Source organism: Amphiprion ocellaris, chromosome 15, assembly GCF_022539595.1.
Source record: "Amphiprion ocellaris isolate individual 3 ecotype Okinawa chromosome 15, ASM2253959v1, whole genome shotgun sequence".
Taxonomy (NCBI): Eukaryota; Metazoa; Chordata; class Actinopteri; family Pomacentridae; genus Amphiprion; species Amphiprion ocellaris.
Genome location: NC_072780.1, coordinates 11,171,712 through 11,183,762, shown reverse-complemented (window position 1 = coordinate 11,183,762; position 12,051 = coordinate 11,171,712). Strand labels below are relative to the sequence as shown.

The 12,051-nt window shown below is 40.3% G+C and overlaps 2 protein-coding genes across 3 annotated transcripts; one reads left to right on the top strand and one right to left on the bottom strand.

Moving 5' to 3' along the window:
• Nucleotides 1–159: 159 nt before the first annotated feature.
• si:ch73-345f18.3 (uncharacterized) lies at nt 160–2,652 on the bottom strand. Its single transcript, XM_023278109.3, has 4 exons — nt 2,322–2,652; nt 1,881–1,959; nt 1,232–1,453; nt 160–1,134 (listed from the first exon to the last, which is right to left on the bottom strand). Exons 1-4 carry the CDS (start codon nt 2,373–2,375, stop codon nt 737–739), a joined length of 753 nt encoding a protein of 250 aa, XP_023133877.1. The 5' UTR covers nt 2,376–2,652; the 3' UTR covers nt 160–736.
• A 1,270-nt stretch (nt 2,653–3,922) lies between these two features.
• On the top strand, nt 3,923–11,408 carry LOC111573780 (kelch-like protein 7). 2 transcript variants are annotated; one of them, XM_023278096.3, is made up of 13 exons: nt 3,923–4,059; nt 6,093–6,208; nt 6,565–6,667; nt 7,185–7,278; nt 7,405–7,529; nt 7,608–7,783; nt 8,033–8,207; nt 8,553–8,695; nt 8,902–9,133; nt 9,966–10,167; nt 10,369–10,466; nt 10,597–10,783; nt 11,113–11,408. In XM_023278096.3, exons 1-13 carry the CDS (start codon nt 3,987–3,989, stop codon nt 11,180–11,182), a joined length of 1,794 nt encoding a protein of 597 aa, XP_023133864.3. In that variant the 5' UTR covers nt 3,923–3,986; the 3' UTR covers nt 11,183–11,408. The 2 variants fall into 2 exon arrangements, with proteins under 2 accessions (XP_023133864.3, XP_054873669.1); XM_055017694.1 differs by lacking the exon at nt 3,923–4,059 and adding an exon at nt 4,793–4,814.
• Nucleotides 11,409–12,051: the final 643 nt, after the last annotated feature.

Genomic DNA, 12,051 nt, shown 5'->3' with positions numbered 1-12,051 from the left:
GTCCTGTCCTCTATGGCGTCGCACGAAAAATGTAATATACATCAGTTCACAGCTTGTATACTCCTGCATTAGGTCATTCAAACAAGAAGCACATTTGTGTCAAATTCCTGCAAAAATAAATGTGTCCAACCTGGTACAACACTAGTACCACAACAATAATACATTAGTAATAGCAATACATTTATTACTTTGATTCTTTATCAATGTAGTGCACTTTCTGAGAGACATTTGTGAGGCAGAGTAAAATCTGAGGAATTGAAGAGAAACTGTTAGACAGTGAGCCTACAATGCCCCCTTATGTTAGCTGGTTAAATTACACCTATTCAGGAAAAGTTAATTCCTTACATATACAAATGAACAGTATTTAAAATGTGAGAGTGAGTCGCTGCTGTATTTATTATAATTTTTTAAAAAGCGTTTAAAACAGAGATATGACTGCTATTGATTTTTTTTAAAGGCTGCACATTTCTACCTAAGTCTGATGTTGTTACAGATTACACATAGTGATATTTGTCAGCCTTATCTGTTCTACAAAACCAGCTTCTAGTGGGCTGTACCTGGCAAGTTTGCCAAGAATGAGAGCCAGACAGCCAGCTTCTGTTCCATCTCAGCTGTAACATATAGCCTGGCTGTGAAGCAGTCTCTTCTCTAAACTCAATTGTCAAAAAAGTGTGTGTAATCTGCTTCAGTATTTGAGTCTGTACACATTCGGTCTGATCAATTAAAGGTGCGTGAACTACAGATGAGCCCCTGCGATCTGTGCAGCCTCAGTGAGAACTTCCTGGGCCCGTTGTCTATATTCCTGCGACAGCTCCTTCGCCCTCTTCACTTCCCTCATGTTCTCCTCCAGATTCTCATTCAGTCGTCCTTGCTCTTGGTAAGTTGCTGCTGCCCCTTTCACTTGCTCTGCTATTTGGTCATGGCTCCGAAGCAGCCAGCCAATAAGCTCCTGAAGTGTGGTGCCCTTTGAGATGGCAGCCTTGGCGCTCTCAGAAGTGCTCTTCAGCTCATTTTGAGCCGACTTCAGACGTGGAGGCAGCGGTTCCTCCTCGCTTTCGCCCTCTGACCCCACAGGAACCACACTGAGGGAGAAGCCGTAGCCCTTAATCTTAAGAGAGACCCGGTGTGTGGATTCTGGAAATAGAGAAAGATGACGATAAACAAAGGAAACAGAAACACATCATGAGACATCTGTTATCACAGTACTTGAAGGGTACTATGTGTTACTCACTGTGCTCCTCTCTGATCTTGCGCACACATTCAGCAAAAGCCAGAGAACCACAACGTGTACAGTCGTAGCTCTGCTGCAGGTTCCTGATGTGTCGGACCATGGCCTCGTAGCGTTCTTGCTGCTCGTTGAAGGTCTCAGCCACGTCTGCAAATCTCCGATCCAGCTCTGGCAGACACACTCGCCTCATCACCAGCCTTCCAATCCGTTTCACAGTCTGTTCATCTGGACAGAAACGAAAAAAAAAGAGTAAGAATGTAGATCCTCAGTGGAAACAACTTGACTTTTTCTTTTAGGTTCTTGAAGATGCAACCCAGTAAATAATCAGAAAATACATCCAGGGTACCAATGATTGCTTCTACTACTCCGTCACGGATGTTAAGCCGATGCAGTTTTGCTATTGAAACTATGATTTCCCATGATATTGACGCTCAAAGCGGGTTATAGTAAAAAAGGTTTAGAACTAAAACGAGATTGTGTGTGTGCTTGACACAAAAATAGATATTAATGAGAGAGGTCTCTCGAATGAGAGGTGAAATGTCTTCAAGAACCAAAAGGTTGCCTTTGACTGAAGTTCTTAGGATTATCATAAGAGGTACAGACATGAACACAAAAAAGGATAGAGTAAATATTTCAGACAGCCATGACCTACCACTGACTGCTGGACGGCCCTGCCTGGCGGATTCAGCTCCATTCACTTGGGGTGGTCTGGGCTGCAGGAGTGGTTGCCTCTGAAATAAAAGAGTAGTTCTCTTTACATTTCTTTTATTTTTACTGGCACAATAGGAGACTAGTTAGAAGCACTTGTGTTCCCCTGGGCCCTTATAATTACTTCCTGGGCACATCAATCCAGTGTTCATATCTCAAATCCCCAACAAAAGCACAATCGGGGAGCTAAATTTAAGACTTTATTGCATCTCTGTCCCGGCAGAATAATCACATCCTAATTTACAGTGATTAAATTGACGGGCAGTAATTTCTAATCCAGTAATCTCACTGATGCGAGGCAGTAATTAAGTTTCTCGTCTAAACTCGAAGGAAGCCACTTAGTCATGAAGACTTCTACAAAACTGAGAGCAGAGGAAACACATACCTCGTTGCTGGAGTTTTCGTCTGAGAAGCAGCAACAGCAGAGAAAACGGAGCATTTTTCTGCAGCCCTGGTGTCTCTCGGCTTGTTTTCAGGTCAATTACTCCTCACAATGCGTTTGTAGTCCGCATTCCGTGTTACGTCAGCGTCATGCGACTCCTGACTAAAATAAAAAAAAAACTTCCTGGTTGCGTTTGATGAACTACAGGGCAGGTATGAATGCTGCAGACAGGTGCACGTACAGGTGAGCTGCGACAGAGAAGAACACTAAACCCTGCTTTCCCATTCGATGTAGAATTATTAGAATTAAATATAAAATATGCCCCCCTCAAGGGATACAGACTATAAAAATGTTACTATTCTGAATGCGGAAAACGCATCCCTATATTAATCATTGATGTTAAGGCATAAATCACTTCCGCAATTCTGCAGGTGGCTGTAATTTGTCACGTGTCAGAGGAGGGCGAAGGTGATAAAATAAACCGTAACTGGGTCAGTTAAAGCCAGTGCTTCCAATCTGACCCATCAGAATCAGCTGATTGCACGCTACAATAATCTTAGTATATTAATGAAACCACGCAAAATCTTACCTTCATACTATAAAAAGTTTCCGTGTTACAGAACCTTGAAGTACACAAAAATTGCGCAGTCTTTAATTCTTCTTTATTATTTTTTATTGTAGCATTTTAGTTCATAAGCAGCCTGCAGGAGATAACAGAGATATTTTCAGGAATGAAAAAACACAAATGAACTGCTTAACCCTGTAAGGCCAAAATGTAGAAAAAAATTTAAATAAATAAATAAATAAATAAGTTTTTTTTATTTATATATTTTTATTTTTATTTATATATATATATATATATATATATATATATATATATATATATATATATATATATATATATATATATATATATATATATTTATATATATATATATATATATATATATATATATATATATATATATATCACCATGTGGAAAAGGTGGTTGGTCAAAATAATATAGTGAATGAAAGGTGTCATTTTTAACTACATTTTGATACCAGGCTCATGTTCTATCCATGGGTCCTTCTGTGTTTGCACCTGACTAACAAATCTCACTGTGTCCAATCAGTGACACCAGTGACATCATTTCTGCGGTATTTCAGGAATTTCACATTTTGGTAACTTTTCCTATTCTAGTGTGCAATAAATTATTCCACTGACTGTGGCTTTGAGGCTACTGATGTGCAAATATACTGTCATTCTCTGTAGGTTTTGATTATTTTGCCTCTGGTGCTAGAAATAAATAGCCCAAGACAGACTGCTTGCTGCAAATCAATAAGATAATGATCAACACCACTTTCGTAGATTGATTTGTTCACTATAATGGCACTGCTTAGGACTGATAAACACAGCCCAGAACAAATAATAGCTCTAAAGAGTGAGCATTAGTTTGATCGCGTTGTGGCCTTTAAAGATGATGCGCAGCTTCTGTTGCCATGGCGATCTAACAAGTTAAAAGACAGCTACTATCGTGACACCGAAAACTCTATCTTTAGGCTCAATATCCCTTACTAATCCTTTTTTTCTTAGCAGTACACCCGTCTGGCGGCTATTAAATTTGTAACTTCACATCGAGCTGCTGACTTTTCATTTCAGCCTCACACTGCTGGAAACTCACGGCGATGACCCGGAAGCAGCGCTATAAAAGCGGGGTCACCTGCAAACTCAACCTTAGATTCTCTCACCTCAAGTCAGGTACGGGTAGGAAACTCATTCACTCTTGTTTGTCCACTGTTTCATTTATCACACGCCTAGCAGCACATGGTGAAGTTACTGAATATGTAATACGTAAATTCGACGCCAATTAAATCACTAAATGTATGACATAGACTTTCATAAATGCTACTATTGTTTCCCGGTTTTTTGACAATGTAGTGCAAAAAAGTGCGCCTAAAAGAAACCATTCTACTCTTTCTATTGCTTAGCTACATACTTCTGGAACAATTTGGTGTAAAGAATCGATGCAGCAGGCGCTTAACTTCGAGTTAGCCTGAGCTAACATAGCAATAGTTAGCCTAGCAACCTAGCCAGACTGATTAATCAATAACCGAGTGAGAGTAGCTACGTTTAACTGAACCGTTTCACGTGTATTTGGAGGTAATGGGTCAGTTATGTGGATTTTTTAAAAAAAACTTTAATTGTGTTATCACCTGAAGTTATTTTTAATGAGGCTGCAATTAGTTATATTTCACTTTAAAGTCCCACTCTGCAGGCCAGCCTGGGCATATCTCTTTGCATGAATGGTACTTTCTCATAGGTTAAGAGGGCATTTTGGGCCTGGAGGCTCTGTCACAAAAGTGGCCAACGGACTTATTCTGTACTTTTATCACTCTCCCTTTGGTCCCTTAAGTTGTCTGGAAGGTCAGATAATTATTATAGTTCTGCTGATTGCTCCACATTGGTCAGAGATGCTGTGATTTCCAAATCATTGGATACAGGACACACCTGTGGTAAGTCCAGTTTCAAGCAGCGCCTCTGTTGCAGATAGACACATTTGATTGCTTTGTTTTAGTTCCTGGCCTCAGCAGAGTCCCATTTGTCAGCAGTTTGAAGCTGTCCATGTGACATTTAGCAATGCTAGAGCTCCTTCACTTTGAGCTAATCGCTCCCTCAGTGGAGAATCTTTTCTGACATGTATTTGGGCATGGATGTAGCTTGATCTGTGTTGCTCATCTTTCACTTCCTGCAGTCTCAGGTGGGCCCAGCCAGTAATCAGATTTATGCCGCAGCCATTTTCATGGGAGGAACTGATGGCCTGCCATTGGGTTGGCATCCTTTAGTTTCAAAAAGCAGTTTGCCACCTGTGTCCACACTGTGCATTTTGCAGCTGGTTCTTGCCTTGTGTATTTAAATCTCTCACTAAGGCCCCATATGAGCCTACTGCTGACACAACACCTTCTTTTAGGCAACTTTGGCCAATCAGACCTTTTCAGAGAGTGCGCCGTTCCTGTTGGCTGTACCACAAATGCAGATGCTTGTTCGTCCCTTCAAACGGTACAAAGCCTGATTCAAAGGCAGAAAATCCTAGAGGGAAAAACTTCTTTTCTGGCATTAGCAACAACTGGCTGTACAGCAAAGTTAAAAAAAATATCTAAGAGTCTGACAAAAAAAAACTAAGTAAAACATGTCAATATTTGTACACAAATAGAATTGTAGTGAGTTTGAAAGCTACAAATCTTTGAAGCGCATGACTGATTGAGCCCATTGCCTATGCCTCAGTAAAGTCTTTTTTTAAGTTTTTTTTTTTAATAATGTTTGGTATTTTGCTTGGGTGAATGTTTAAGAGGAGCGCCTCTTAACCTCTGAGAACGTAGCTTGTGAATTAACAGAAAAACTTCAAAACTGTTAATGAGTTTCTCAGGATTAGTAACTTTCAGGTTCATTCAAGATGTATGCACTCAGTTCCAAGGTGGAGATGGTTTACAAGGTCTCATGTAAAATATGTGAAAGAATAATTCAAAACCAACAACGATAACTGCAGCACTCTGTCTTAGTGGAGGGACAAGAAAATCCCAAGTTTTCATAGAGCAAGAGGTTGCTGATTCCGTGTTGATCAGTCCCTTTGTATCTGGGTTTCTAGCATCAATACCATTCATGCACAATGTAGCACACAAGGAATTCTAAATGGCAGCAGGCTCAGTCTTGATCAATATCTGCTTGCAGTGGTGCTGAAAGTGTTGTTGCTTAATTTAAGTGGGCAAATAATTTTAATCACCCCAACATGACAGGGACAGCTTCTTCAGAGAAGATGTCAAGCTCCAAGAAGATGGACAATAAGAGTGCCATCAAAGGGTACAGGCAGCTGACCGGCATCATGGGTGTCATGAACGACCTGAGAAAAGAGGTGTGTGCAAAAAAACCTAAAAAAAAAAAAAAAAGGACAAGACTGTCTAAAACAGGTATTTGCATTAGGCATTGACTGTATTGGTGTTCATGCATCTGTCCATATACCTGTAGAGTGTATGAGCAAAAAGGTTTTATCCAGTGCCAAAAACATCTTTATTTTTTTAAAATAAATTGTTAATTGCAGTTTCATTTACTCAAACATAATAGATATTCTTATTAAATTGTCAGAAGAAATGTATAGAGTTCTGTCAAAAAATGGACTGTATGTGGGCCGATCATGCTTACTGTTAATATCGTCACCCTTTAAAGCTTCTCCTGAACCAAGAAATTCCCTGATAGGTGTTTTTATTTCAGGGTGAACTCTGTGATGTGGCCCTGGTGGTTCAGGGGAGACGTTTTCCCGCCCACAGAGTAGTGCTAGCTGCTGCCAGCCACTTCTTCAGGGTCATGTTCACCAGTAAGTGAGAAACCCAAACATATACAAATGCGCAAACATGCTGGATATTGACACCTTGTAGACCACCAATGTGAGAAAATTGCTGCTCTTGCTAGAGGCATAGTTGGATTTCTAATGTTGTGGCAGATAGAAAATTTGTTGCTTAAATGATTTGAAACAAGCACATTTAAGTACGAGGGGAAAAATCTGCACAGTTTTTAGTGTCAAAAGTAGAATAAACAAAAGGAAACCAGTTTAACAGTGTAGTTTAGGAATCCCCATTGTTTATTTATATACTGTGATCATTAAGTAACTGATGAAAGAGACTGCACTTTCCTCAACATTATATTTTAGCTTCCAACACCAAAGTAGTGCTGTACCAAGATTAATAACCTCCAACTAAAATTATGTACATCAGTCATTATGCAGTTTTCCCTAATCTGCCACACAAAGACTTTTGCTTCATGAAAATGTTTCTTGCGGCTATTATTGTTTTTATTTTCTATGTTGACCTCCATTTTTTTTCCCTCACTTCTAGCCAGAATGATGGAGTCAGTGTCCAGTGAGGTGGAGCTCAGGAGTGCTGATCCTAATACTGTTGAGTTGTTGATTGAATACATTTACACGGCACAGTAAGAACCTTATAAGTGTGGTCATTAAAATGCATTTTTTTCAATTTACATAAAAAGCTGACCTGATTCTGCTAAGTAGGTCCTCATTGAGGACCATGTACTGTCCATACTGTGTGTGTGTGCCAGAATCGCAGTGAACAGCAGTAATGTTGAGTCATTGCTGGATGCAGCCAACCAGTACCAGATTGAGCCTGTAAAGAAGATGTGTGTGGAGTTTCTTAAAGGACAGATTGACGCAACAAACTGCCTCGGTAACAACAAAAATGCAAACAAAGACCTGCCAATTACATAATTTATTATATTCACTGATTTCTGTTGTCCTCCTGCAGGTATTTCATCCCTTGCAGACTATATGTACTGTCCAGAGCTGAAGGCAGCAGCAGAGGACTTTGTCCAGCTCCACTTCACTGAAGTCTATAAACTTGATGAATTCCTGCAGCTGGATGTTACACAGCTCACACGCATCCTGCACCAGGACAAACTCACAGTCCGTGCTGAGGCCCAGGTACACATCCTATGGCTAAATCCTTCATCTCTGTTGTGCTATTATTTTTAAGTGCATGTTGAGAATAGAAACCTACTGTATTTTAGAGACACACAAATTTAGGAAAGTCACAAGTAGATATGCAAGTTACTAATTAGTAAGCACTTAATTTTGGAACTTGGATTACCACATTTTTGGTGTTATTCATGTCGACATACCCACATATAACTTGTATGTTACAACATGTTTTGTTGCTGCATTTGTGTTCAGATTTATGATGCTGCTGTGCGCTGGCTGAAGTACGATGTGTGTAACAGACAACAGTACATGGTGGAGGTGTTGGGGTGCGTTCGCTTTCCTCTGCTCTCCAAAACCTTCCTCTCCATGATTATGCAGGCTGAGCCTCTCATCCAGGACAACCCACAGTGCCTCAAGATGGTCCTCAGTAAGTAGGCAAAGAGAAATTAATACACACAAGAAAATCAGAAAAGGGCTCAATGAGCTTCTAAAACAATGTTTCTTGTTCCTGTGAAGGGACACAAAACTCAAATGTGCAAGTAGTGTAATCAGAAAAAGATTTTTTTTTTCAGCTATTTGTATTAACTATAGAGTGAAATTATCTGCATTATGCATAATTAGTTAAGGTGTATAATGGTATAATTCATTATTGGATGTGCAAAACATGATGATCTGAATAGTTCTGATTCATTAAAAATACATTAATGCAAAGGCCTGCTGGGTTGCAATGACCGTACACGCAAAACAGAAACCTCCACTGCTTTTGTCCAAGGTGGGATGTGCTACCACCTGCTGTCTCCGGAGGACCACAGGGACCTGGGCGCGAACACCCGACACCGACTCAAAAAACTTGAATATCGCATCGCTGTATTTGGAGGCTCACAGCCTGAGTTCTGTCACTATTTCAACCCCAAGGTACCAGGCTGCACATGACGCACATTTTTGCCAGAGGAGCAATCGCAATAATTAAGTGAAGTTTATTTTTTACTTTGTGAAAAGTTTTACAGTTGAGTTTTTCACCATTGTTAGATTAGATGTTGCTAACACATTGTGGCATAGTTGTGTATAGTTAGGTCTATTCTAATCCTCTTGGTAAAGTGTTGGCATGGCGTTCCATGCAGGACTCCAGCTTTAGAAAGATTGGTGGCAACTTCAAAAAGCACAACACCGCCACGGCTGTCTTCTGGGGCAACGCCGTGTACTTTTTGGGTGGTTCACGGACGTGTTCCATGGAATGCTACAATATTCTGAAAAACAACTGGTGCTTCAAGGTGGGTCCGCCCACACCTCGGAACAACCTGTCTGCCTGCGCTGCCAGTGGCAAGATCTACACATCTGGGGGGTCAGAAACAGGTGAGCATGGGGAGGTGTTTTGTTTCTTTATATTATATTGAATTATAAATGGCCAAGCATTTTACACATACAAGAGATTTGACTCCTGTTTGAGTGTCTCTCAATGTACTTGGACACAATACTTAATATCACATGAGAGAGGACTGTTGTGCTATGTATCAACATGACTGGGATTTCATCAATGGCATGAGGCTTCGTTTAAGGGTTATTAGAACACTTGTATAGTGGAGTTTAACGTCCAAGTGCTGTTATGTAAGAGGAATACTTCTTCTTTCATCCAATCGCTTGATGAAAACTGTATTTAAAAAAAAAAAAGAAAAACAAAATCACACTTACACAAGAGATTTACGTGTGAACAGATGCATATTACCTAATTGATTCAGCAGGCCACTGTGTTTCGATAGGGTTTTATAAAGTAGTGCAAAGATGCAAGTGTGCAGGGAGTGCTTCAATAATTAGAATACCATCCCACAATCCTTGTGTATGTCCCTGGGGAGTCAAGATGTTGCAGGATGTATAGTAGCCTCATGCTAACTCCATCATCCACTAACTTATTTGCCTGGTAGGCAGATGGCAAGGAGTCCAGCATAAAGCCTGTAATTTCATGTTGTCGTTGGTAGACGTTAGTCATTCAGCCCTGTAGTTGAAGGTTTCTCTGGGATCGATGTGTGAAGCTGGGGGAGATTCACATGTTTCTGTTCACACAGTAGGGGAATTTAATTTACAAATACACATTCTTATACAAATGTAGTAAAGTTTATGATTCTTAATGAGGAAAATGATCACCTTCCTGTGAAAGCATTAAATTGTGGGATTATGTATGTGTCTACAGGTGGCTCAGCCCTGGGCCTTTTTGAATGCTACGACATCCGGACAGAGTTATGGCAGGTCCAAACCAGCATGTTGACGGCCCGCCTCTGCCACGGTTCAGTGGAGGCCAATGGACTCATTTATGTTTGTGGAGGAATGGTGGGCAACATAGTCTCTGGGAGGATCCTCAACAACTGTGAGGTCTATGATCCTAAAACACATCAGTGAGTCACGGATACAATGTGCCCTGTTCTAATGGATCTGTACTGGCCTTATTCACATCAAAGTGTCTGGAAGTATTGTTTTATACCACCAAGGGTTCCAGGAAACTGGATATCTGCTTTCCCAGTTTTCCATGAATTAAGCAAACAATGTTTCTCTGCACTGCAACACTGACCTGCTACTCTCCGATTTTACCTTTTCAGATGGAGGGCGTTGTGTGGGATGAGAGAAGCCAGGAGGAACCATGGGTTGGTGGTTGTCAACAACAGGATCTATGCTGTTGGAGGGCTGGGGACACAGGGTAATAAAACTGACATCCACTGCAGTGCTGAAGTAGTGTTGCAATAACCTAGCAGCTGTAGAATGTGATAATAGCAAGAGTGGCATTCTAGCATAATACTTTTTTTGGTCTTTTTTTTTTTTCCCCCTAGGTGGACTGGATTCAGTGGAATACTACAACATTGCTACTAATGAGTGGTGTGCCGCCTCGCCGATGCCATGGAGAGGTGTATCTGTGAAGTGTGCGGCGGTAGGGGATGTCATCTATGTGCTGACAGGCAGGGGGCAGTTTGCAGAGCGACTCCCAAATGTAATGAAGTACCACACTGAAACAGACAGGTTGGTTTATTAACTAAAGGATACTGAAAAATAATAGAACCTCCCTGATGTCTTTGTCATGGATATGTGGTGTCAAACTCTAATTGAAAAGCCATAATCAATTTGTCTAGCCTGTACAAATTAATTTGTTTTTTTAAGCTAGATATTATTACTATTAGATGTAATTGTGCAATACTAATGTTCTTATTGGTAGTACACAAAAAACATACACACAAACCATTTCAGTTGCTGAACAAAATAATGTTGAATCTCATCACTTGTAGCCGTGCTGGGAATCTATGCAAAGGCTTGTTTAAACCCACCATTATGGAGTTTTCTTCTGTGCTCAGGTGGGTGACGTGCAGCAAGACGCCATCGTTTCTCCACAATAACTGCCTGATCTGTGTGGTCGGCATATGAAGAGTCAAAGACATGGAGTTCATAGACTCTCAGCCACAACTACTGCCTCTTTATCTATATCATCCTCATAGGACAAGATCAAAATTTTATATATTGTATATATTAATTTGTGATGTTTGACAGTTGTGACGGGGCCTGTCTTTTTAGAAAGTGTCAGTCATTCCTAGACAACTCATTGTAATGTGAAAATGTGTATGTTTATTGTGCAATAAACTTTTTTTTTTTATACCCATGTCCAATGGACTGTTTCCTTTAATACTTAAAACACTTAAACGCACTCTATAGATCTATAAACTGTTCGAATTTGTTGCATTTTATAGTAGAGGAAAAAGGGTATTGCTGGTTTGAAAAATACTTGGCCTGTTTCACATCGCTGATGTTTTTGACAATCTCAGAATATCTAGATGAAGGAACATCAGGACTGGGCCCACAGGTGGAGCAACGCCTGCTAGGGAGGAGGGTGTTACAAATGAGTGAATGGCATGCTGACAATAATACCAGTAAAAGATCCAGTTCACTACATGGCAACATCAATAGCCAACAAGTGAAGACTAGAAACATGCAGTGAAGGAAAGGTTTGCTGTAAATTGTAGGAGGGCAGTCTGGGCTTCAAACTAGTTTTCCACCTAAAATTGTCAGACATTTAAAAGCAAATCAGATGTTCTACATGCTATTAATTTGACTAACGAAACGCACAGGACTTGTAAATCAAAGTAATGTTTCGAACCTTATGGTTTTACAAGGGGTTCAGGATGAATCTCGGCGTTTTCGTATTAAAGTCTGGCCATCCTGTACAACCAATAGCGAAGTCCGTTAGATAACTATATACCTACTCAGAACTGTAGTTATGACCTAACCCTAATGCATTT

Excerpts from the sequence above, each read along its gene's own strand:
- si:ch73-345f18.3 (XM_023278109.3), bottom strand. The coding sequence starts at position 2,375 with ATGCTCCGTTTTCTCTGCTGTTGCTGCTTCTCAGACGAAAACTCCAGC. Across the intron at positions 1,960-2,321 it reads ACGAAAACTCCAGCAACGAG|AGGCAACCACTCCTGCAGCC; the intron begins GTATGTGTTTCC and ends CTTTTATTTCAG. Across the intron at positions 1,454-1,880 it reads GGGCCGTCCAGCAGTCAGTG|ATGAACAGACTGTGAAACGG; the intron begins GTAGGTCATGGC and ends GTTTCTGTCCAG.
- LOC111573780 (XM_023278096.3), top strand. The coding sequence starts at position 3,987 with ATGACCCGGAAGCAGCGCTATAAAAGCGGGGTCACCTGCAAACTCAAC. Across the intron at positions 9,134-9,965 it reads ATCTGGGGGGTCAGAAACAG|GTGGCTCAGCCCTGGGCCTT; the intron begins GTGAGCATGGGG and ends ATGTGTCTACAG. Across the intron at positions 10,168-10,368 it reads TATGATCCTAAAACACATCA|ATGGAGGGCGTTGTGTGGGA; the intron begins GTGAGTCACGGA and ends TTACCTTTTCAG.